Here is a 26,589-nt window from a genome sequence, read left to right on the forward strand (position 1 = left end):
CCCCAAAACACCAGGAGTTATCCAACAAAATTGTCATTCCTACCGATCAACCACATCTTCAATGCCTCGGCCCTCTAGGGGATCCAGATCCAACCGACCTTATCAACGCAGAAACCAACAGGATTCCCTTTAGAGCTGAAAACTTTGCTCTCGATCTATGGAAGGACACCTTTCGCTCTTGGCCTAGCCCTACTGTAGGGTGGAAAGACTGGTTCTTGAGGGTCAGCAACTCTTATGAAGTTCAATGGGGTGAGAGGAAATTAGCTCAATGCATTAGGCTGTCCATTGCCGATATGCACAGGAACGAGTCATTGCTGATAGCCGCATCTTACTTCTGGTCAGACACTCTCAACGCTTTTGTTTTTGGCCACGGCCCTGCTTCTCCTACCCTTGCCGATGTAGCCATGCTTACTGGGTTAGACATATCTTCTGCCGATAGCACCCACTTTTTTGATACCGCCCCCAGTGCCAAAGTGGAGACTCGCGCTATCGGCGGCTGGTCAGGGTACATCCAGAAGTACCGCGGGAGAGGGCCTGTCACCATAAAGGAACAAACCACTTTTCTGAACATGTGGCTAGACAAGTTTGTATTCTGTGGTCGATCGGCAGGACCGACTTCCGTCTATCTATCGGCAGCAGAAAGACTGGCTAGCGGTGGTCAATTTCCTCTCGGCCGTTATTTGCTTGGCGCTGTTTATCACCTTCTTCATCAGGTAGTCCAGAAACTCCTGCTCGGCCAACCTATCGGCAACTTGGGAGGTCCTTGGTGGTTTATTAATATGTGGCTCAATCTGCACCTGCACAAGCGCCTCGATCTCAACTTGTTCTCTCAGCACTTCCCAAGAGATATAGCCGAGAACCATGTGTTGGGTGAAGAGGAATCGGCAACACGTGCCCCCCTGAACTTTGGCGAAGCTGTTATAGTTTTACCCGGTTCAGGGAACACTCCGGATCAGATCGGCCGATTCTTTGAAACGCTGTATGAGGGTCTGGCCAGAGATGAACGACCATGGCTGGCTTATGACGACCCAGATAGCATGCTCCCTCTGACCTTCAATCCGTTCGACGAAGCTCTTGATAGGGACAATGAGGTGATGATGGCAATCGTGACTCCCAGAGCCATACCAGTGAACTTCTTCGGCAGCACGAAAACCTCTCCCCAAACCTATGAATTTTATAATCCATCGACATTAGCTCGCCAGCTAGCTTTCGGCCAATTGCCGATCGCACTTCCTTATGCCGATGTAATAAAGCCAAGAGAACCCATCGCTAACCTCCTCGAGTGGACTCGAGTAGCCCAGCTACCACCAAATGCCGATACAGATGTAGATCTGTCAGAATGGGTTCCAGCTGCCTTTATCACTCAAGCATACAAGCTATGGTGGGCAGAATGGAAGGAGAATCTATTCTGCAGATCGGCCCTCTCATACCGCGGCATGATCGACCCCGAATACGAAGTCCCTGACGACACTGTAAGTATTTTAAACCGATGTCTCATTTTCCAATACTATTCCCATCAGTAACTTACCCCTGTATTCTTTTTGCAGATTGACAACACCCCCCCATCGGTTAGCAGGAGTGGCAAGCCGATCGACTTATTCCCATCAGGCCCGATCTCCTCAATCGGCCACAATGCTCCCACTCTGGCTTCCATCGTGCACCGGGGTACGCGTCTCAAGAAAGTTACCACTAGGAAAACTCAGACATCACCAACGGTAACTGCTTCCACTCTGGCGCAAGCTTTCAAGGCAATCTGTTAAAACCCTTTTTTATTTATGCTGACTATCTTTATATCGGTTATCTGTGCTCATAAACTCTTTATCGTTGTTGCAGCAAACTGGTGCATCGGCAAAAGCCAAACGCCAAAGTGCCGATCCCCCCCAGTCTAGCCAGCCAAAGAGGAAAGGCGTCCAAGGTGCTAAGACTGGAACAAAGCGTCAGAAAGTGGCAACTCCTCCTCCTCCTCCGGTGTCTCCAATCCCGGTGGAATCTTCCCCTTCTCCTCCAGAAGTCCAGGCACAGCAAGCACCATCTCCTCAATCAATACAGGAAGCACCACAGATGGAAGAACCTCAGCAAGAAGAACCTCAAACGGCAGGTACGTCAGCTGACGTAGGTGAACAAACAACTGGCCCGGCAGGTCCAGTTATATCATCGGCGGTTTCCTCAATTCAAACAACTGTTGTCCCTCTTCCGGGTAACATATCCCAACAATACTCCTACCGATAAACTTATTTTCATTTATTCTTATAATCCTTCCTGTCTTCTTTCAGGCGATATCGTTTTATCGGCAACATTTGCCGATCAACCTGCAGCTCCATCGGCCTCTCTGAGTCAAAGGCAGGAAATCGCCTTGAAGCAAGTAAGTCATCCACTTTTCCATCGGTATCATCTGCCGAAGTTTTGACCATAAAATTGACCTATTTCATTTTCATTTTCAGGAACAAGATTCTCCCGACAGCTTGTTCTCCTTCGCTATTGATATCTTCGAAGAAGAAGGCGAGGAAGCAAGCTCCTCTCGGGCAGTTGGAATTGTATCGGCAGAAACCAGAGCTAGGCTGGAGGAGCTATCGGCCATACTTCATCAAGACACAACTCAACTGGTCGACGATTCTGACCCAGCCAAGGCTCTGTTCAAGACTCTTAGAGGCCAAATTCCTACCGATGCCGAAGAAGCACTCTTCCACGCTGCACACCTAGAAAGCCGCCAGCTACAGTACCAGAGAGCTACTCGACGCCTTGCCGATAGAGCTGCTCAAATCCAGCTCTCTGAGGAGATGATGAAAGAAAAACTCTTAGCCGATGAGAAACATAAGAACATCGGCATCTTAAAGTCCTCAGGTGATGCACTGAAGCAGAAAATGTCTGATCTATCGGCAAAAAGAGAAGCTCTGCTGGCTGAACTCAAGCAAGTAGAAGACGCCCTGTCCCAAGCCCAGCAAGAAGATAGTCAACTGCCGGAGACCATCAAGCATCTTGAACAGGAACGAAACGTCCATGGTCGTAAAGCGCTGCAACTGAAGAGGAAGCTGAAGCCGATTGAAGGTTCTGCCGATGACGATATCAAAGAGATAGAGACAGCCAACCAGATTCGGCTGCGCGCCATATCCGCAATCCAAGCGCTGCTGAACATCTGAAGCTTTCATCGGCGACACACCTTTGTTTCTCCGCTTTTAGCTTTTAGTCTAGCCGATAAGACTGTTATCGGCATCTTTTGAAACATTAAGTCTGCCCTTGAACATTTAAATTCAGCCGATAGGAGTGTTATCGGCACTTAACCTTTTATGCATCGATCCATATGCTGGGGTAGTACTTCTTCAAATATTTGCCATTTAACGCTCTGGGAAATTCAACTCCTTCGAGAGTTTCTAAAATATAGGCATTACCAGGAGCTGAGCGTTTTATCCGATAAGGACCTTCCCAATTAGGAGACCACTTCCCAAACTTTGAACTTTTAGTCCCGACTGGCAAAATCAACTTCCATACCAAATCCCCATCGGCAAACTCCTTAGCCTTCACTTTTTTATCATACCATCTGGCAACTCTCTTCTTATTTTCTTCTATACTCATTAAAGCCTTTAACCGATGCCCTGCTAAATCATCTAACTCATCGGTCATTAAAGTGGCATAATCATCGGCAGCCAATTGATTTTGAAAAGATACTCGCCTAGATCCAGCCTTAATCTCCCAAGGCAAAACTGCATCATGTCCATACACCAATTGATAAGGTGACACCTTGGTTGATCCATGACAAGCCATCCGATAAGACCACAGTGCTTCATTCAACAATGTATGCCACCGCCTAGGATTTTCTTCAATCTTTCGTTTAATAAGCTTGATAATTCCCTTGTTAGACGCTTCGGCCTGCCCATTGGCTTGAGCATAGTAAGGAGAAGAATTCAACACTTTAATTCCCATACCGATTGCGAATTCATCGAACTCCCCCGACGTGAACATGGTGCCCTGATCGGTAGTAATCGTTTGGGGAATCCCAAATCGGTAAATGATATGCTCCTTCACAAAATCAATCATATTGGCCGATGTGACTTTCTTCAAAGGAATAGCTTCGACCCACTTGGTGAAATAGTCAGTGGCAACTAGAATGAATTTATGCCCTTTGCTAGATGGTGGATAAATCTGGCCGACCAGATCGATGGCCCACCCCCGGAACGGCCAAGGTTTTATTATAGGATTCATAGCCGATGCGGGTGCTCTCTGGATATTACCGAACTTTTGACAACCTTGACATCCCTTGAAATATTTAAAACAATCTTCAAGTATGGTTGGCCAAAAATATCCATTCCTTCGAATCATCCACTTCATCTTAAAAGCTGACTGATGCGCTCCACACACTCCTTCATGGATTTCTCCCATCAAACTTCTGGCTTCATCATCACCCAAGCATCGGAGAAGAATTCCGTCGATAGTTCGATAATACAATTCATTTTCAAGGAGCACATACTTGGTTGCTTGAAATCGAACCCGTCTTTCAACCTTTTTGGATGGATCTTTTAGATAATCAATAATTTCTTCCCTCCAATCACCGGCACTGACTACCGATGTCGCATTAATCATTGGCTGATATCCCGAGGCCTGCTGGGCTAACCGATTAGCGTCTTCATTATGCAATCGGGGAATATGCTCCAATCGGAAGTTCTTGAATTCCTTTAACAGTTGTATACTTCTCTCGAAATAGGTTATGAGAACTTCACTCCGGCATTCATAGCTTCCGGTCAATTGATTTATAACCAATATAGAATCTCCGAATACTTCAACAGCATCAGCACGAACTTCTCTTAACAACTCCAATCCCCTGATCAGAGCTTGATACTCAGCCTGATTATTTGTTGATGTAGCAACAATCGGCAAGGAAAATTCATACTTCCTCCCCTTGGGAGAAACTAATACAATGCCGATTCCTGCTCCCCGGTCACAGGTAGATCCATCAAAGAAGAGCGTCCAGGGTGCAATTTCCAAGGTTTCCACTAGACCGCAATGCTGAGTCACAAAGTCGGCCATAACCTGCCCTTTGACCGTCTTAGCCGATTCGTAACGCAAATCGAACTCCGACAGCGCCAAAATCCATTTACCGATCCTACCACTCATAATCGGCATAGATAGCATGTATCGGACCACGTCATCTTTGCAAACAACAGCACATTCGGCCGACAACAGGTAATGTCTTAGCTTGATACATGAAAAATATAAGCATAAGCACAGCTTCTCAATGGCCGAATACCTGGTTTCAGCATCAATTAACCTCCTGCTCAAATAATAAATTACCCTCTCCTTCCCTTCAAATTCTTGAACTAAAGCTGAACCGATAACCGATCCATCGGTAGATAAATATAATTTGAAGGGTTTCCCTTGTTGAGGTGGAACTAAAACTGGAGGGTTTACTAGATACCTTTTGATTTCATCTAGAGCCAACTGCTGTTCTTTTCCCCAAACAAACTTCTGATCGGCTTTCAATTTAAGAAGAGGACTGAAAGCACGAATTCTCCCAGATAAATTCGATATAAATCTTCTGATAAAATTCACTTTGCCGATCAAAGATTGGAGCTCGGTTTTATTGGTAGGGGCCACTATTTTATTGATAGCATCAATAGATCTTCGGCTAATTTCAATACCCCTCTGATGTACCATGAAACCAAGAAACTGCCCTGCCGATACACCAAATGCACACTTGTTGGGATTCATCTTCAATCCATGCTTCCTTGTGCACTCCAACACTCTTCGTAAATCGGCAAGATGCTTTGAGAAATCTCCAGACTTGACCACCACATCATCAATATAAATTTCTACGATCTTGCCGATGAACTCATGAAATATAAAATTCATAGCCCTTTGATAAGTAGCACCGGCATTCCTTAACCCAAAAGTCATGACTATCCATTCAAATAGTCCAACATGACCAGGACACCTGAATGCGGTTTTTGGAATATCCTCTTCTGCCATGAATATTTGATTGTAACCCGCATTACCATCCATGAAGCTGATGACCCGATGGCCAGCCGCAGCATCAACCAGTAGATCGGCGACAGGCATTGGATATCCATCCATCGGCGTAGCTTTATTGAGATTCCTGAAATCAATGCACACCCGAAGCTTCCCGTTCTTCTTGTAAACCGGGACGACATTGGAAATCCATTCAGCATACCGACACTGCCGAATAAACTTAGCTTCAATAAGTTTAGTGATTTCGGCCTTGATATCAGGTAGAATGTTAGGATTACATCGGCGGGCTGGTTGCTGATGTGGCCGAAATCCAGACTTAATGGGTAACCGATGTTCAACAATTGATCGGTCTAAACCAGGCATCTCTGTATAATCCCAAGCAAAGCAATCTTTATATTCCTTTAACAAACTAGTTAATTGCCGTTTACACTCAGGATCTAGTTTAGCGCTAATAAAAGTAGGCCTAGGCCTGTCACCACTACCTATATCTACTTCTACCAAATCATCGGCCGATGTGAATCCCTGGCCTAATTTTTCATCATCGGCGAATCTATCCATTAAAAACCATCGTCAGAACCGACTGCTTGGATCGGTGGAATCTCATAATCGGCAACTTTGAGAAAATCTTTCTCCCAAACTTCTCCTGAAATGCACCTAGTCTTTTCATAAGTATCCGCTTCTGCCGATGCGATAACATAAGAAGAATCCCCTGGGACGATCTCAATCTTGTCACCTACCCACTGAACCAAGCACTGATGCATTGTAGATGGGACACAACAATTGGCATGAATCCAATCTCTCCCCAATAATAAATTGTAGGCACCCTTTCCGCTGATCACGAAAAAGGTTGTCGGCAAGGTTTTGCTGCCGATGGTCAACTCCGCACATATCGCCCCCTTAACCGGAGACACGTTTCCCTCGAAGTCTTTGAGCATCATATCGGTCTTGGTCAAATCTTGATCCCCTTTCCCAAGCTTCCGATATACTGCATATGGCATAATATTAATAGCAGCCCCACCATCAACTAGGATCTTAGTCATTGGCTGCCCATCAACCCTTCCTTTGAGGAACAAAGCTTTAAGATGCTGCCTCTCGTTATCGGCAGGTTTCTCAAAGATAGCCGTCATTGGATCCAGAGCCAACTGAGCTATCTGATCAGAAAATCCCAACTCATCGTCACTGGCCGGCGCAAGAAACTCCATCGGCAACATGAATACCATGTTGACGCCTGCCGATGGACCTTCTTTCTTAGCGTCTGACGGCTGCCGACTCCCAGAGTTCTCTCCTTTATTTAGCTCTTCCTGCCTTTCACGCTGTAATCTCCTTTTCTGTGTCTTGGTTAATCCTTGAGGGCACCATGGAGGAAGTGGCCTTTGTCTTGCCGTCGGGCGTTGGTTCTCTCTTGACTCCATGCGATGCGTGTTAGTATCCCTGCAAAATATGAATTCATCGGGAACCCGCGCATCAGCCATTCTTTCAAGCTCCTCTTGGTTCCTGGGAAAATACTGGACACGGTCACCGAGCCGATCGTGAACGTTAAGCCTGCCCCCCAGCCGATCATGAACTGACGCCCTTCCTCTGATCGGCCCATTAAATCGTCGTTCATCATCATGATAACGCCGATCGTTCCTGTCGTACCGATCATAACCGTTGCATTCAGGGCAGTCTCTGACAGTAGGAAGCTTGATATTTTCCTCCCAACAATGGATGAAGAATGGGCAATTCCAATGATCCCTGTGCCGATTCCACTCCTGTCGGCGTCTCTCTTCTTCCCGTTGATAATCTTCCTGCTGGCGCCGGTACCGATCTTCCCGTTGTTGCCATCTCTCTCGAGGCCTTCTATGAGTTATGACAATACCATATCGAGGAATTCTTCCTGAGCTAGCTCCTTCCTGGACCAAGCCCTTACTTCTTGCATCGGCGGTAGTAACTTGATGCTGAGGATCTACCGATGCACTCTTCTCAGCTGTCTCCGACGTTAAGACCTTAGCCTTCCCCTTAGCATCCAACATGTTCGTCGGGAAAGGATGTTGGTCTATCTTCATCGGCTTCTGGGCTTTGGAACTATCAAACTTGATTCTCCCTGACTCTATGGCCGATTGCAGCTGTTGTCTAAATACTTTGCACTCATTGGTATCATGTGAAGTTGCATTATGCCACTTGCAATACCTCATCCTCTTCAACTCTTCTGCCGACGGGATCACGTGGTTAGGTGACAATTTGATTTGACCTTCCTGAAGTAGAAAGTCAAATATCCTATCGGCCTTGGCGGTGTCAAATGCAAACTTCTCTGGTTCCTTCTGCCCAAAAGGACAAGACATCGGCTTCTTGTTTTTTACCCATTCTGCCAACCCGATTACTGGTTCTTCATCGGAATCTGAGCTTGTTGCTTCATCAACAAATGAGACTTTCTTATTCCACGCCCTCTTAGGCTCGAAAGGCTTGATGTCTTGATCAGATATCCTCTGCACCAAGTGACTTAAACTCTCAAACTCCTGAGAAGCATACTTATCCCTGATGTGTGGCAACAAACCCTGGAAAGCCAAATCGGCTAGCTGCCGATCATCCAGAACCAGGCTATAGCATTTATTTTTGACCTCTCGTATCCTCTGCACAAATCCCTCAACCGACTCATCATTACGTTGCCTCAACTTGACCAAGTCGGTGATCTTCTTCTCATGAACCCCCGAGAAGAAGTATCTGTGGAATTGCTTCTCTAGATCGGCCCAAGTAATTACTGAATTGGGAGGCAATGATATGAACCAAGTAAAGGCCGATCCAGACAATGATGATGAAAATAGGCGAACCCTCAATTCGTCCCTGTTACCAGCCTCTCCACATTGAATAATGAACCTGTTGACATGCTCCATGGTTGACGTGTCGTCCTGTCCGGAAAACTTTGTAAAATCCGGTACTTTGTACCGATGTGGAAGCGGGATCAAATCATACGCTGGAGGATACGGTGTCCGATAAGAATAAGTGTTGACTTTGGGTTTTATCCCAAATTGTTCCCTCATTACTTCGGCAATCTTATCGGCCCAATACGCATCGGCATCTTGCCGATGAGGCGGCTGCGGATCTGGCATTTGGTGGCGAACCTCCACGTGTCTGTTCGGGACGTGACCTGTATGGAACATCGTATTGGTCACCTGTCCTCCAATCTGCGGACTACCAAACTGCTGTCCACCGATTGGCTGTCCTCCGAGTTGCTGTCCAAAATTTATTGGCTGGTTGGGAATTCCCTGACCTTGGAACCCGGGATAAACCTGCCCTTGCTGGAACCCCGCAGTCTGATAACCCTGCTGGGGCGACTGTGGAAAGGCTTGCTGTCCAAGCCATCCATTATTAGCGTTCATCGGCATAGGTGCTGCCGATGATTGGTAATTGGGTACCGTCGTTGAATTGACATACCCTGACTGGGCCATAGGCCTCTGTTGCACCAGCATTGATTCTGCCGATGCGTTAGGCATCTGGAACATTGGATCTTGAGGATTTCCGGTGTAAGGCCTTGCAGTAGTAGTTGTGGTATACCGAGGACTCTGGTTCACCGGCACATTGGAAGGTACCGATGTCATAGGAGTTTTGCCCCTCATGTCAGTTATCTGTGATGTTCCCGGCGTCAACTCTGGAGGCATACCATAACCCCACCAGTTAGGAGGAAGAGTCAACCCCGACATTGCCGATGCCAACATATCTGTTGTCAGTTTATGCTGCCCAACTGAAATTTGTGGGTTGGTTACCATCGGCATAGATAGTGCACCAGTAGTCCCCAATGTACTCGGAGGAACGGCAGACTGTGCACTCGCACTTGTCAAGGCAGCCGATGGAGCCGTGACCTCTGGTGCCGTGGGTTGATGATGGGAAGGGCCCACATAATCCGGCGGGATTTGTCCTTCCTTGAAGGTTCTTGCCACGGCGTTGAAAACCGTATTAGACAGTACACCAGCTTGGTTAATCAACGCTCGATTGATGGCATTATCAACCATGTCTTGAAGCTTGCCAGGATTGGCGTCAAAGGTGACCTGCCGTGGTGCCGGCAGTGCATCTTTCTGGACCACTTCGCCGCTCCTGTTTATGCTGAAAGACTTCAGGCATTGCTGCTTGAACTCTTCCATAGCTTGGGCAATAGCTTGCTTCTGCTCATCCTTGAGGTTAGCTTCCGTCACGGGGATGACGTTGTCTTGATCGAGGTCGGAGATCGACATGTTGATCTTGATCTTGAATCTGTCCCACCGGGCGTGCCAAAAGATGTGTTGATGCAAAACTGATCTGCAAACACAAAGGGCTAATACCCGATTCAAACGTTAAGGCGTGCCAGCCGATTTGACCTTGCTATCGGCAAAGGTGATAACTCGAATACTTTAGTCCTGACAACAGCGATGCGCCCGGATGTCACGGCTAAGAGGTACTCACGCGGAACTCGAGAACACGCCGAGCTTAAGTCGACGAATTCCTAAGAACTCGTAATAAAAGGAAAAAGTATGACGAAGTCGTCGAAAAGTAGATACTGGAATATGAATAAAAACGTGTGTTTGATTGATTGATTGATAGATATCTTGATTACAAGGTCTTGGGGCTTATATTTATACCCTGCTCAAAGAGCTACGACCAGACACGATTAGAATCCGAATTCCAAATTACACGGAACCCGTATACAAAACGATACGAATAACATAAGGAAATAATAAAACCATCCTTCGTGACAAACCGAAATTCCTCCACATGACAACTGGCAGCTTCCGGACTCTTCCTTCGCGTCATCGGCAATCCCCTTGCCATAGTCATCGGCAGACCCTTTTACTTGGTCATCGGCACCATATTACTGTCTGAGGACTTAGTCACATTCAACCTTTCTCTCATCGGCAACCATCCTTACCAGCAACCCGCATCGTACTGCCACCCTGTCCTGCCATCCTGGACACGTGCCCAAAAATAGTGTCAACACAAGCACACAGCAGAGCGTCGAGCGAGAGCCGTGTGAGCCTGCTGCCGAACGGCCGGTTCGGGGAACAGCAAAGGTACATGCATGCATATGAGCTCCACCAGCATTTGCTTCAGCTGGCCTGTCGTCTACTTCTCGCCTCTCCTGTCCCCTCAGTAATATATATTCTCCTTACCCTGGTGGATAAAACTGTCGTTTCGATCGGTCTCTCACTCTCTCACATCCACGGAATATATCATCTTGGCGTAGTAGGAGAGATGTTAATGGAGCTCGATCGTACGTAGCGGCATCAAGATCGATCCGAGAACAAGATGGGAAGCATCAGAGTCATCATCGTAGCACTCGCTCGGCATAACATGGCAGCAGAATCCAGGAATATGTGCTGCTGCTGCTGCTGCTGCTGCTAAAATAATGCTCTCTAGGGTTGCATATATACTGCATGCATACCATCCGGATGGCCTCAAACCAGAAATCCCAAAGCACATTAGTTACGGGCGCTCTTCTTATCTGGACCATGCAAATCTGCTCCAGGTTTCGTGCTGGACCACACCTCCTTGCTCCAAGATTCGTGCTGCTTCGGAAAAAAAATTAGGTGCAGACTCACTCGAATGGATGCCATATATGTGTCCTAGCAAAACTCATCACACGGCCAAGAGGTCGAGTTTTTAGTTACCTATTTTTAAGTATCTTGAGGAGTTTTTAGTTTCCTATTGTTAGAGTATCACCCGGCCGTGTGATTAATTTTTTTTGGGACACATGACATCCATCCCAGTAGGCTTGCACGGAAGCGTCGTCGGTGTAGGAAGGCTGCACCCATTTTCCTGCTACTTCAGACATCATTCCATTATAATAAGTTGAGCAGCCGGGCCGCACCATAACGCATGTCGAGTTGTCGACGTATATACCCTTATAAGAATATTGGATAATCAAAATTTTTCAAGTTTGACTAAATTTATATAGCAAAATAATAACATTTTTGGTACCAACTAAGCAGGGGCGAAGCCAGTACTGAATTTACCCTGGTGCACAGCTTAAGTAGCATATATGATTTTCTTAAAATATATGCTAAGTACGAGGATATTTAGTGGTAAAATATCTTTTTACCCTGGTGCCTTGTAAAATGAACCTGGCGTCGTCCCTGCAACTAAGTATCATTAGATTCTTTGTTAGTTATATTTTTCATATTGTACCTATTTTATGACATAAATCTTATATTTCTCTCTATATTTTTGGTCAAACTTGAAAATGTTTTGACTCTCCAAGATTCTTGAAATGACTTATAATTTGGAACGGAGGGAGTATATATATATGGGGAAAAACCAGTTTGCAAATCAAATTGATCGATGGTCCTAGAAATAAATCCCACTAACTACTGGGCTAGCTATATATGTGCGGCCTATGTCGATCTAAAGGCAAGATCATTATAACCACATTGCGTGTTCACCATTCAATTCTTCACTTTTTCCATCTCGTTCAAGGCTTCTCCAAAGTGGTTAAATCGCCGAGAAAGTGGCATGATTGAAAATAACTGGCCACATTTATATATTTCATATATATGCGCAGCGTGGCATCTGCGAAGCAATCTCGTTTCTGCTTCGCATGTGCATGGGCAAGCGCAAAGGTAGCTGGTGACCTTCCCTCCTCGCCGTCGAGATGGTGGTGGATCGAATAGTCACGGATCGGAAAACGACCTTTTGGACGATCGACGCCCTAGTGCTGCTGAGACAGTGGAGTGCCCTTTTGGGGGACAGAAAAGTAGCCTTTTGGACGCTCTAGTGCTCTTCTCTGACTTCACCTTCAGCTCGCGATCGATCGGGATTTCTGGATCGTGCGCGCGGCCATGGCTTTGCATGCATGCATGGCCTCTGTTGTGACTGCATGCGCGCTCGCCGTACAAGTCTCTGTTGTGACGTGCCTCCAGGCTCTCTCTAGGGTCTAGTTCTAGGGCCGTGCATCGTTTTCGCCATGGAACTAGGTTTTGTTTAAATCCGAAAACTTTTTGGATATTTGAGTACCGTAACAATTTTGTTGTTTGTATTTATCAATTATTATTCAATTATGGACTAACTAGCTAGGTTTAAAAGATTCGACCGTCTCACAAATTTAAGATAAACTGTGCAATTAGTTATTTTTTACTCCCTCTATCCCTGAAAGTTGCAACTTCTAAAATTATCCTAAGTCAAACTTTTAAAACTTTGATCAAATTTATAGAAAAAATACTAAGATTTATAGTACCAAACTAATACCATTAGATTTATCATAGAATATATTTTCAAAAGATACTCATTTTATGTCACAGATATTGATGCTCTATAAAGTTGGTCAAAGTTAAAAAAAAGTTTGACTGACGCAGATTCTAAGAATTGAAGCTTTCAAGAATAGAGAGAATATCTATATTTAATGCTCATATATGTACTACAAGATTCGATGTGATAAAAAATCTTTTTTTTTTATTTTAGATGTAACTAAACCAGGCCTTATTCTACCCCCACCGAGAAAACGATCGACCTCCAGCGTGCGGCTCACCTTCCATGCCGTGCCTTTCTGCCTGCTGCCTGCCTGCCAGCAAGCACGTACTCTAGCTCGATCCCATGCATAATGCATCTGTTCGGAAGCTGGATCGAGTGCTGTACTCGGCTGTCTGCTGCTTTATTAGTTTCTGGGTGCATGCGGGGAGGAGAACACAACGTTGTGTGTGTGCCGCTGAGATCCAGGTGGTGGGGCTAGCTGCATGCGCGCCTGAGTGTCGTGTCGATCACAAAGAACAAGTTGTTAAAGGAACGGCCGGCCATGCTCGACCATGATGAATACGTACGCTTGTTAATTAGGTCACAAACGCATTGTATAATCACTATATATATATACTACTACCATACGCAAATCCATTGCATTTTCCGGAAAAATGACCTAGCTAGTAGCTACGAGATCGACTAGGAATCTGTCTATCTATGTATCTATAGCTAGCTGATCGGAGTAGCTAGCTAGCTAGATATGCCATGATCCTTGAGCACTTGAGCTACCTCCTTTTCTAATTCTCGGCATGCATGCAAGAACACCACGTCACCGTCGAGCGAGCCTAGCAATATTTTCACGCCAAGAACCGAACCGCACTACGAATTAAGAACCGTGAGTGGTGGCCGAGGAAAAACAGAGAGTACGCCCTCGACAGCAACTTGTGGCCCTTGTACGTAGGGTCGATGTCGAGATCCCAAGCAACTCGACCATGAACACCGTCTGGTCGTCCTCATCAGTCATCCCAGTAACTCATTTCATCGTCATTTCATCGATAGGCCGGGGTGTCCCAGGAATGAATGCCGGTGCACACGGCGACGTCGCATTACCATATGCATATATGAGTATATGACGCGACGGGAAGTCGGGAAAAATTCGTAACAGTCCTCTAGCTAGTAATCTCTCATATTCTACTCCTTCACTCCTGTAATATAACTTATTCTATAAAGTTTACGACAACCTAAAAGAATAATCAAATGACACATGTGCCTGAAGATCAAACCTAATTAAGAAGTTCCGTCTCAAATTGTAGTTTTCTTTTTAACAAACTTTACCAAATCTCAGCATAGAAATCACAGAGAATCCATTATATTTTAGTTCAAATTTTAGATGTCATAACTTATATTCCCGGACAAAGAGAGTATATCTCAAGTCGGTCAAGTTTGTATCTTAGCACCCTTGATAACTTTATTTCCAAATAAGAAATGGAAACAACGTGTAGCATCATGCTAAATACAGTGGAAACTCGATCTAGATCGAATGCATGAAAGAGTGATACTAAACCGTGAGTTTAGGATGCTTGTGATAGCACAATTTTCTCATCCTCAGCAAAAAGCCATGCGTTGTTTGTGAAACTGACCTACAGGCGCTAGATAAAAATCTAACGGGCTACAACGGAACAAGTTTCTATTGATGACCTTAAAAATGCATTATGAAAATGGAACATGTTCATTGATCTGGGAACATCGCTCCAATTGTAATAGGTACATGTTCCATCTCTCAAACTAACAATACAAAATAGATATACGACATTTGTACCATGGGTTTTAAAGTGGTGTCCAGTGTTCCACTTTCATATTCCTTGATCCTATTGTTCCGGGAATCAATCTACTAAGGTTTGTATTGCACAAAGTCATGAGGTAGTGTTGTGGCCCATCAATTTTGGTGGCTATGGTGCCAGACTCCTGCTACTGTCCATGGCAGCGATATTAGATCAAGCACATTGCCATATATACTCATATCACACACCATATGATGTAAATAATAATATAGGAGACAACTGGTTGAAGTGTCACACATGGTTAGATATTCCAACAACCTAGGCTCAAGCCATGAACTCTGGATTTTGGGTGTGTCTACACTTCTTAATGAAAAACCCACCTAATTTATCCTAAATTGGTCTCATCTTTTTTTTGCCATGTATCCGGAGATAAAAAACCTAGATTTTCTTTCAGCAGAGACAACAATATTGCTATGCACATATCATGTGAGACCATGGGGTGGGGATCTTTTTGTTCCACCCACACACAACCTACCACAATTAATTGTTGAAGGTAGCTATCCCGAGAGGGAACTCCTACTAAATTTTAACCATAGGGAGACCCTCTTCACATGCTCATCTAACTCTTTTTCCTCTACCTGAACCACCCCTCCCCGTCCTGCACCAGCACCCCTACTCTGCCTACATCTTGCCATCAATGTCATCTTCGATGTAGCCGAGGGCTGCACTTCCCTTCTCCAACTCCCCATATCTCTCTTTCTCTCATAGAGATGATCTAACATCCCTCGCCTCCAACATCCCCCAGATCTAGTGGTGTCACCACCGTCAAATCAGTTGCCCCTGTGTCTGCCACACTGCAAAACATTGCATAGATGATGGTTTGAACCTTCTTATTGTTCCTCCTTCTTGCTCCCCCGCCCTCTTAATTCCTATCTAACGGCTACATCATCATAGGATCTGCTGTCCTCATGCCCTCCCCCAACACCATCGCAACAAACCCTGCCGCCAACCATTCCCAGACCTCCACCACCACCCCGGTGGGTAACACCACTACCTCTCACCATCCTACACATCACACATTGCACCACCACTACCCATCCAACCACTAGTTACCTCTCTAGACATCCCTGTAGACCAAAAAGCCACATATTCCCTAGCTTCCAAACCCAAACCTTAACTTGAGCTCACTATCTCAGTGTGTCAGTGGACTCTGAGGTCACTCAGGGCTGAGTTGTAGGGTGGTAGCATACTGGTTAGATGGTGTAAGTGCATTCACCTCTGATGTGGGTTTTGATAATTAATGACAATCAAATTAGGGACTAACATGTTTATCGAGTATAATCTACAGGTGTTAGTCCATTGATGAAATTGAACGAAAACATTCGGTGAATTATAGCACCCCTAAATTTCCAATGGATGAACGGTGTTTCCACTCAAGTGGTTACAAAGTTTTTATTCTTTGCTTGAGTTATAGGAAACACCGCACTATCAAGAGGGATGCAAATTGAGTTGGTAAGATGAGGATAAGAGTGCTCAGGTCATCTTAGCTCTTGCGCTTGAGAGACACACTTGCACGCACGAACCACTAGGAAATTTCTTCTCTGCCAGGGTGAGCCGGTAGTACCGACCCTCAGGACCGGTGGTACCGGCAGTGCCAGCCCTTCTCCTGAGTTTTGCGAGAAAATGAACTACCGGTAGTACCGGACTCGGGCCGGTGGTACCGGCCAGAACCAGTAGTACCGGTGTGAAACGCCGGTAGTACCGGCAGGCCAAATCTGCGCTGACTTTGGTTGCGGAGATTTGAACTGCCGGTGGTACCGGCCTTCCACCGGTGGTACTGGCAATGGTCGGTAGTACCGACAAAAGCCCGGTGGTACCTGTAGGCTTATTTCTCGCAAATCCTAGAGACTTCTTACCGTTAGATCTGAGGTAGCGGTGGTTGCCCCGGTAGTACCGGCAGTTGTTCAGGACCTATGTATAAATAGCTCTTCCCTCATTTCTAACCGTTAGCTCACCCATTCCTTCAACTCTAGATCTGAGAAAATAGTCTCCAAGCTTTGACTCACCCACTCTCTCTCCCTCTTTGCTCCTAGACTTCACTCCTTGAGAGATTTAAGCTAGAGAAGTGAGATTAGAGAGTTGGGAGCTTCGATTTGTGACTTGAGCACTTGGTTTCTTCGTCTTGCCGGTTTGGTTTGCATTTGTTACTCTTGGGTTCTTGGAACCCTAGCCGGCTAGGCGCTCTTCATGGTTGCCCGTGTTGATTCATTTGTGAGGGCACCCCGAAGTGTTTGTATAACCCTTTGATTCTTAGTGGAAATCTTGAGCTAACCTGTGTGGTTTCTTGAGGGAGGAGACCTAAGTGGTCGGACCTTCGTGGTCACCTCAACAACGGGGACGTAGGAACTCCTTCGTGGGGATTGCCGAACCTCGGGAAAAATATCTTGTCTTGCTGTGGAGGTAGCATCGACTACCCTTGTTCTTGTGTTCTTCGTGTTCTTCCTCTCTACTCCCTTTCATAGGTGAACAAGGGCCGATCTACATTTTGGAGAGGAACCGAGCCAAGGGAACTTCAACATCATCCTCTACTACATCTTGGAGAGTGGGGTAACTCTCAGATCTGAAACCAAAACTCAATCTACTCTGATTTCGTAGCTCTCATAGGGCGTCGGTAGTACTGGCTGTCTTACACCGGTAGTACCGGCCCAAACTGTCGGTAGTACCGGCAGGCATTTAACTTCCGCAACTTGAGCTTTTGAGCTTCAGGTTTTTAAGATACGCCTATTCACCCCCCTCTAGGCCAATTAGATCCTTTCAGATGGAAGAGGCCCACCATCGATGGTGGTGATATTATTGGTATCTGAGTGTGCTCAGGTTCATAAAACTTCCTTCTTTGCTCTGTGGGAAAAGTATCTTCCTCATCAAGATAATAGAGTTTGCAAAGAAATTATTGTCTAACTCATTAGTTGTAGCAAACTCATCAAAGTTAGCAGAATATCTTCTTTTGCTTGTCATCCATTCAATTTTGTCATTCATAGTGTCAATTTCCATTGTAGCATAGAATTGCCTAACAATCAAGTCATTCCAATACATTTATGCTCAAGAAAATCTTATAGCCCCATACCATGTAAATTTGCAACCAAGCCAACATTGTTCTTATTATCCATCATATATGACATATTGATGTATTGATGCTGATGAATTGTGCTAGAACAAATGTATCCAAAATATGCATCTTCCAGTATCTTGTTATGGAAATATGACAAGTCAACATCACTATCCAAGGCCCTCATGATACAGGATTCTCAACCTCTCATAAATGTAAAACTTCCATGTCCCGACAATCCTATTGCATCTAGATACATCCACCTCCTCCTCCTCACCTTGATCATCTTCTTCCACATGCATCCTTATTTGGTATTGGGTTCCAACCCTAACCATCATCACCTCTTCTTTGCTTAGATGAGCTTCCCTTCTATCATAGGTTTGTAACCGCGACAGTCATCAGGTTGTTCGATGTCGGTTGGTGTGTGAGCCTCTGGTGGCTTAAGCACTCCAAACACAAGGGGTTTATCCTAGTTTGGGCGTTAAGCCCTATGTCCAATAGTGGTGTTCTTTGTGTTAGGAATTATAGCTTAATCGAGAATTCTTATAAAGGATGAATCAAGAGAAAGTGAGGTGTAGGGGGAAGCACCATGCTAATGTAAATTTTGCTCGGGTTTGGTTGATTATAATTCCCTCTATAGGAGCCCATGCCTTCCCTTATATATTTGGGAGGCGATGGGGGTACAAAGTGAATGGTTTCTCCTAGGTTTTGTTGCCCTATGCTTTGGTCTTCTTCACCTTGGTGCCACCTGCCCTTCTTTATCTTGTAGCTAAGAGTCGATAAAGTCACAACCACCCCCTCACGCTACTGCACTAGCCTGGTGCTAACCTCTAGTGACACCTTCTCTAAGTGAGGCTTCTCCTCGCCTCCTTGGACTCTAGCTAAGTGGGTTCAGTGCCCCCACTTTAGGGCTTGTGAAGTTCCTTGACCTGACTCATCATGCAGTGTCACCTTGCCAAGGGAGTGGCCGACAACACCTCATGACTGTGGAATGCGATGGTGGCCTAATGCCTCTGTTGCTTTGTGCCTGTTAGGCTTTTGGCGCCTGATAGATTTCAATGTTGGTTTCTAGTATTGCTTGGGTTGAAAGCTCTACTGAGCCAAGGTTGGATTGAGTGTGGGGGATTTTGCTTGGCTAGGGCTCCCCTGGGTTGGGAACTCCCTGTTCCTTGGTCGAGCTCTCGAGCTCCCTAAGCGAAGGATGGTTTGTAGCCCCGAGCCTCTAGATGATTAGGAGAATCAGTCGTTGGATTAGCCGGACTGTCGTGACCTTAATCAGAGGGTTTAACATACCACTTTCTTAGGTTCTCGTAATCTTCTTTTCTTGGAAACAAAAATTTTCTTGCCAAACCTTTGCCACTACAAATTCACAAACATATAGCAATATAAGTGGCATGCATGCATGGTTGGCCAGAAAAATCCACTCTCATGCATGCATGGTTGGCCAGAAAAATCCACTCTCCAGATTTATGCATGAGTGTTGAGTGCATCATAGTGTCCTAAACCCTAAATCCTAAAACCTCACCAAAGAATAACTGTCATTGTGATCTACCACTACCATATTTAGGCTAGGCAATCATAGCTTGTTGTAAGATATTTGCATGAGAATTGTCATTTACTACTTTGACGAAGAGAGAATTTTTCGTAGCCAATTTTCATTGATTGAATCAAGATATGACATTGTATATGTGATATGCATTGAGAGAACTGTTTCTTCTTGTGCTCACATCATCATCAAAAATATTTGCAATGGGTAGAGATCACACCTAATTTGCATATCGAATGACAATTTAGATTCTCAAATCAGCCCTCATGATACATACAATTTAAGGCAAGGCTTCAAATAAGATTACATGTTACATTACAAAATCATATGAAATACTATTTTATATATATGGGCTATATTTTTCCTACTCTCTGGGAGTAGTTACTCCCATGTGTGTATCTCTAGATTTACGGTGTATATGGCCCAACGAAGTGTATTTAGACGTAGTATATAATCATAATAAATCATCTAGGGTAGTATGAATATCAAGTATATGCAAGTATACATGGAGTATATGGTTATACTTGTTTTATATATAGTACTGCAGTGGTATTTTAGTAATTGTTAAAAAGTAAGGTCTCTTTTGAAAAAAAATTCAGGTACAAAGATTTGAAGCTTCTTAAAATTGAGTATATAAACATACTCAAACTGATAAATTAGTAGGAACACTATGTAACATGGTTTATTGAACATGGAAGTAACTACTTCCGGGAGTATGGAAGACACACACACACACGTCTTCACAACTCTTATTAGCCTAGGCCAGCTAAATAATCCAGTTTGGAACTGGAACCATAGAAGATGTACAGTCTGATAATGGATAAACATGTATCCAACTATCCAAGTATGTAATGAGATACTCCCTCTATTTCAAGCTATATATAAGATAGTTTAGTTTTATTGTAAGTCAAACTTATCTACTTTTGGTTAAGTTTATAGAAAAACTACACAAACATCTACAATATTCATTGGATACACCATGAAATACATTTTGATAGTGTATTTATTTGATATTGTATTGTTAGTATATTTTTCTATAAACTTAGTTAAAGTTATTAGACAAGTTTGATTTTGGTAGAACAAAACTAAAATGACTTATACTTTGAAAACAGAGGGAGTATTGATTCTGTCTATCAATCCTCTACGTTGATAACCACAGCACTTGGGGGCCTTTCAGGGTTTGTGAAGCGGGCAAGCCGTGCTAGCTTGCTAGTAGATTCTGTGATTCTCTCGATCTGAATAACTACGTCGGAGAGAAGAGATGCAACGACGGCCACATGCATCACTTGCAACAGAGCCGCATCCTCTGATAACTGGGTTCTGAAGTCACTTGCAGCTTTGGCCGCTGTAGACATGTCGTTGGTTTGACATGGTAGAGTCATAGTCCGAACTGCCAACGAGAGCCCTCTGAGCGCCTTTGCAGAGTGCAAGCTCATTGCACCACATGTACCTCTAAGTTTCAGGCATAGCTCTGGATTGGCTTCAGGATACTGTAACCAAACATAAAGATATACTATCATGTTAAGAAAAAAATAAACAAGTCCAGAAAGTAATCGGTTCCATGGACTTCAATTTCGATCATGAAACTAGGGATATACTTAGCGATCACCTGAGACTTTTTCAGGACTACGACACACGAAGCAAGAGCCTCCATTGAAGAAGCGCACTGGCGACATAGAGCGCCGAGCTTTTGATATTGGCCCCATGGGTGGCGGAAGCGGAATTTTCCGTGAATAGGCTCCCACTTAGCAAAAGTGCACTGCAGTGTTTGGATGGCATAAACAATTGGAATAGATTCTTGTGATTTTTGTTCACAGGAAGGAGGTTTGTAGTCACAAAATTGAAAGGGAACTGACAATCCCCAAAGTGATAGAGCAGCTTACCAAAGAGTCCTCTCTGACCTTGGAATTGAGGACACCCTTGTACACCTGAAGAAAGGCTTTGCCTTCTAAATTTTCACATGGAGAGTTCTCTCTGAAGCATTCAGATTCCATTCCTGCACACATGAGAAATTTAGTCTCATATACTCTGGAATCTGCAAACTATTTTTTCTCGGTTTCTTACTTTCTTTTGTGCAACTTTCAGCTGTAAATGGTGAAGGCACTTCAACCTAATACTAGTTCGTACAGAGAACATGTATGATGTAGAGTTGTCCTGGGAGAGTGAAAAATAAACAGGTTTTTTGTTTTGACTAACAGGTATCTTTGTATACTTGGAAGGCCAATAAGTTGGATTACGAAAAGTAGTATGAATACGTAGAAATTTTTGAGTTCCTACTTAGAGTTAGAGCCTATTCGGTTTAGTTTGGTTCAAATTGGACCGGGATTGAAAGGGGGAAGAGGATTCATTCCAGGTCGCACCTTCAAGGAACTCCGCCAGTTTTTCGAGGCTGTCGGCGGCGAGATTGTGGAGGTCCTCCCCGGCCCAGATCGGGAAAACGAAGACGGTCGTGAAGAGGCAGATGGTGACGCCGACGGCGACGGTGGTGAGCCGCTCGTGCGCGAACTCCAGGAGCTCGTCCACGCGGTAGCTCGACACAGCCACCATGGTGAAGGTCAGTATGAAAATCATCACGCCGTAGTCGTACCTCGCCTTCAGCTCCGGGATGAACCGCGAGAACGTCGCTGCCGACCCTGCACATCGAGGAATTCCACACAATATGAAACATTAATTTGGCAATTCAGTAAGCATACACAGGTGATGGCAAATTCTGGGATTGACGGAGTAGTTTTGCGGGTGGCGCGCATGAAACATTTGGCAGACTTGTACCCTTCTTGCACGGAAACATTTGGGAAGAAAAGAATAGTAGGCCACATCATCTTTACCTTAATAATATATTACTTACTAAACGTGCTATAAATAGAAATTTATTATAAAAATAAGAAAGATCTAGCGATTCATTCGGCCGTTCTAATTATTGATACCAAAGAACGCCCCTACGCGTTGATGCGGGAATCGCTAGTGAAATTATACTACTTATACTTACTAATATGATTGAATAAATATCATAATACATGTTAGTGGATGTTTTTTAGCATTCTGATGTGGACAACTAAATATGTTAGTAAATAATGTGGTTTGCTAATGTGAATAACTTGAAGATATAATGACATGTGTTAGTTGGATGTGTTAGTGGATGCTGATGTAGACACTTTACATGATGAGATAGTTGAATGTGCTAGTGTGATGTTCTAGTGGATGCTGATATGGACACTTTGCATGACAAGATAAATTGCTATTGGAGTTTATCTTTATGAGAGATATAGATAAAATCTACTGACTATATTCTTCCTTTCTTTTAAAATTGGTCTACCCTGTCCTTAAAAAAAACTTAAATTTGTATCTAAATTGTTCACATCTACTATTCTAAAATAACCATTTAAATTAGTATCATAATCACCCAAGATGCTATTATGATAGATAATCTAAGTAACTCTTATATTTACATCTAATAAATTGTATTTTTTTGCCACTATTAAAAAATAAATATTCTTAAAATGAACATTTAAATTAGAAGCATTTGCTAGTATTAAAATGATTTAAATAACTATAAGTTATTATGTTTACACGCACAAGGTGTCAAATGACTCAAAATAAACGTACATGGTGTGTCATCATATAGATCAAGTATAAATACATTCACCATCCATAAATACAATTTATGTTTTAGTATTCATGAAAAATGTTCCATTAAGAACTTATATACCAATGAAACTAACAGAATATATAAAAATCTATTGATATGGTCAAATTTATAAATTTTGGCCAAAAAAATTATGAGACATCCATAATGGAGTGTAAGCACGCTTTTAATGAGTACTCCCGCATGTAATTCTTTGCTAAGGGCACTCACAATGCAGACTCTATCATAGAGTCTAAAATTATTTATTACCTTGAACAATGTGGACTTAGAGTCTAAATAAGACTTGGAGTCTTATTTTTTCTACCTCTTTCTTTAATAAATATGCTATCACATCAGCAAAATACCATAAATAATATGTAATTAATTATATTAGACTCTGTGATAGAGTCTTGCATTGCAAGTGCCCTAAGAAGATTAACCATCGAAAACAATGGAAGAGGTAAGTGCAGCCCAAGAGTGGCTCTGACCTATCTGGTCTTTGAGATTATTTTTGAGCAAATGGTTATTTGTTTCAACAAATAATATACTATTGAGGTTAGCAATATTGGTCTTCCCTCCTAGTCCTAGATCTTACTTCACCCTCTACCACCTTTGTTTGTCGTTTATACATGCTTAAATGACCATTTATGCTATCACCATAATAATTAAGAGTGTAGCATGTGCTCCAAATTCCTTATTTTTAATAAAGTTAAAATGATGATTGATGAGTTTTGAATAAAATATAACAAATGAAGAGTATTTTAACTTAATTTGAGAAAAAAAGGTTGTAGCAAGTAATAAGATTAAAATTTGAAAATTATTAATTATCTCGATTCATGGTATTACAAATTGGGCTACCACATGAGCCACCATAACTTAAACTAAGATTTCAACTAAATGAATTGAGGTTTCACCATGCATAGGGAAACAAAACTCTGAATATGGATGAAAAAAATGTAGAGATTAATTGATAAATTTAGAGCAATTCAATTCCAAGACCCTCTTCATTATCCTTTCTAATTAATAGAAATATGGATTTTCGTGAAAAATTCTCTCCAATAGATTCTTTAATTAGGACTCTAAATATAGACATAATCTATTTTGGATTTTCCGCTAGTCAAATACAGATAATAGAGTTAGGTCTCCAGAATGTGCACAAGATATAGAAAAACTCTTAGAGGATGAAAAATATACAGCGATGTCTATTCAAATGACTCTAATCAAACGATGAGTTCTTTTGAAAGAAAATTAAACGATGAGTTTAAAAGAAACTTTTAGAGATGCTGTTAACCTATAAGATATTTCCGAGTATCTACACACGTGTGTGTTCTGTTAGAGAGCACATGCAAAATGTAAAAACTTTTTTACATGCCAAAACTGAAAAAATAACAACTGAAACGTATCCAAACACGTACTGGAGGAGCGGTTGACGACCGCCTAGCAATTAACAATAAAAAAAACAACTGAAAATTAAAGTAGCAACAGCACTGTTTGCCGTTAGTATTGACAGTAGTAAACATGGACGGACCGGCAGAGTCGTACGTATACGTACCTACTAAGAAGACGAACACGCCGAGCAGTATCGGCTCCCCTTTTTCCCCACAGAGGTTGGCCGCCATATGTGCTGCGATGGCGAGGAAACCGGCTACCAACGTCGCAATAGTTCTGTTCAGGCCTCTACTCAGCGTGCCCCCTGTTGTCAACGCATGTAATTCACACGTTATTATATATATATCCATCTCTGTCTATATCTTTATATATGCATATATATATATATATATATACGAACAACAGCCGGCCGTGTCTACATATAATTATGTATAATATACAGATTAAACCCCGCACACACGTCCATACCAACTGTGAATTCCATGACGACGACGACAGTGATCACGGCCCATATGACGGAGTCTCCCCAGCCATTGAACAGTGGTGTCACGTAGTAAAGCACGGACACCAGCGTGAGCGCCAGCCCGACCTTGAGCGAGTGCGCCACCCGCCGGGGGTCGTCGCGGGCGATCTTGGCTAGCTTGCCGACGAACCCGACGGCCGTGCCCCTGCTGCTGATGATGAGCCTGTCCAGCGCCCAGCGGAGCTGCTCCCGGCAGTTTGCCAAGAAACCTCCGCCACCGCCACCGCCATTGCTGTTGCCCTCCTCCGTCGTCAAAGACTCCATCGCAGCTCAATTACACGCCTGAGTACAAGCGGCTGCTAAAGCTGTTGGCGGGCTAGCTTTAAAATGGTTGGCTAGCTAGTTTATTGTGTGTATATGGAACGGTGATACATGAGGACTTATATACACACACGCGTGCGGATATTTAGCTCGCTATGCATGCGTTTTCAATGCTGCTGTCTACATTCAATGGCCAAGATTCAACAATATGACGTCAGACCAGTACGAGAGGAAATTGGCTCAGTACTTTTGTTAGTGATGAAGCCTGGGGCGCGCGGAGGCAGAATAGACATAGGACTATAGGAGCCCCGTTCAAACGGCCAGCAACAGTCATATATATATATATATATATGTAAATACATACACGGCAAAGGTATATACAACAGCCAAATAAATACTTGTGTTAAAAACTAAAAAAAAGGATAGGACAAAGTTAATTAGCCTCAGGTCTCTAATTTTCACCCGATCAATCTAATTCTTTGGCTAGAAAAAGAATCACGGTAACGAAGTAGTTCAACACGGCAAAGGGACTGTGATGCCTAATTAAGGGGCTTAATTAGGCAACTTAAAATATACTTCTAAAACTAAGGCATCAATTCCCCCCTAGTCAAAACCTATGCAAAAAATAATCTATCTAGATTGCAACTAAGATTTTGTTAGGTGTGTTGCTATCTCTATCGCAAAAGAGTTATATGTAACATAGGTTTCAATCCTATCAATGGCCTAGCAAGCTAAACTAGGAATGTAACGGACGCAACCTATGTAAAATGAAGCTAAAAAAGTGGTAGAGATGCAAGACGACTCTGGTATTTTTACCGATGTATTGAGAAGCTCCTCGCTTCCCCCTAATCCTTGTTGGAGGCCCTCACAAGGGCAAGCTCTCGGTTGGATAGATATGTGGATAGGCCCCGAACCTTCCCCACGCGCAAGTGGGTCTTTGTGATGACCTCTCCTAACCCCCTTCCTGTTGTCTTCACTATAGAGCTTTCGGCCAAACCGCTGTGGGCTTCGTTCCCTCCAGTACATGGTGCAGGCCATACTACAAACACACTTTGGTGTGGTCATGTAAGACTATAAGCCCCTAGAGCAGCAACAGTACACGCAAGCACTGAATAAACAAGAGGTATGCAAATCTCACTAACACTAGGCCTAAACCTAGAGCAAGCGCATTTAGCGGTGGTTTAAGTAGCTTAAGCACTTTGTAAAGCACCTACACTTATCATCAAATGT

The 26,589-nt window shown here is 43.7% G+C and overlaps 1 protein-coding gene across 1 annotated transcript; it reads right to left on the bottom strand.

Annotated features, from left to right (window-relative positions):
• LOC110436609 (aluminum-activated malate transporter 1-like) lies at positions 20,198-25,432 on the bottom strand. The gene is made up of 6 exons (XM_021464007.1): positions 25,044-25,432; positions 24,739-24,879; positions 21,925-22,197; positions 21,448-21,560; positions 21,174-21,323; positions 20,198-21,054 (listed from the first exon to the last, which is right to left on the bottom strand). The coding sequence occupies exons 1-6, from the start codon at positions 25,360-25,362 to the stop codon at positions 20,698-20,700; spliced, it is 1,353 nt and encodes a 450-aa protein (XP_021319682.1). The 5' UTR covers positions 25,363-25,432; the 3' UTR covers positions 20,198-20,697.

Source organism: Sorghum bicolor, chromosome 6 (assembly GCF_000003195.3).
Source record: "Sorghum bicolor cultivar BTx623 chromosome 6, Sorghum_bicolor_NCBIv3, whole genome shotgun sequence".
Classification (NCBI taxonomy): Eukaryota; Viridiplantae; Streptophyta; class Magnoliopsida; order Poales; family Poaceae; genus Sorghum; species Sorghum bicolor.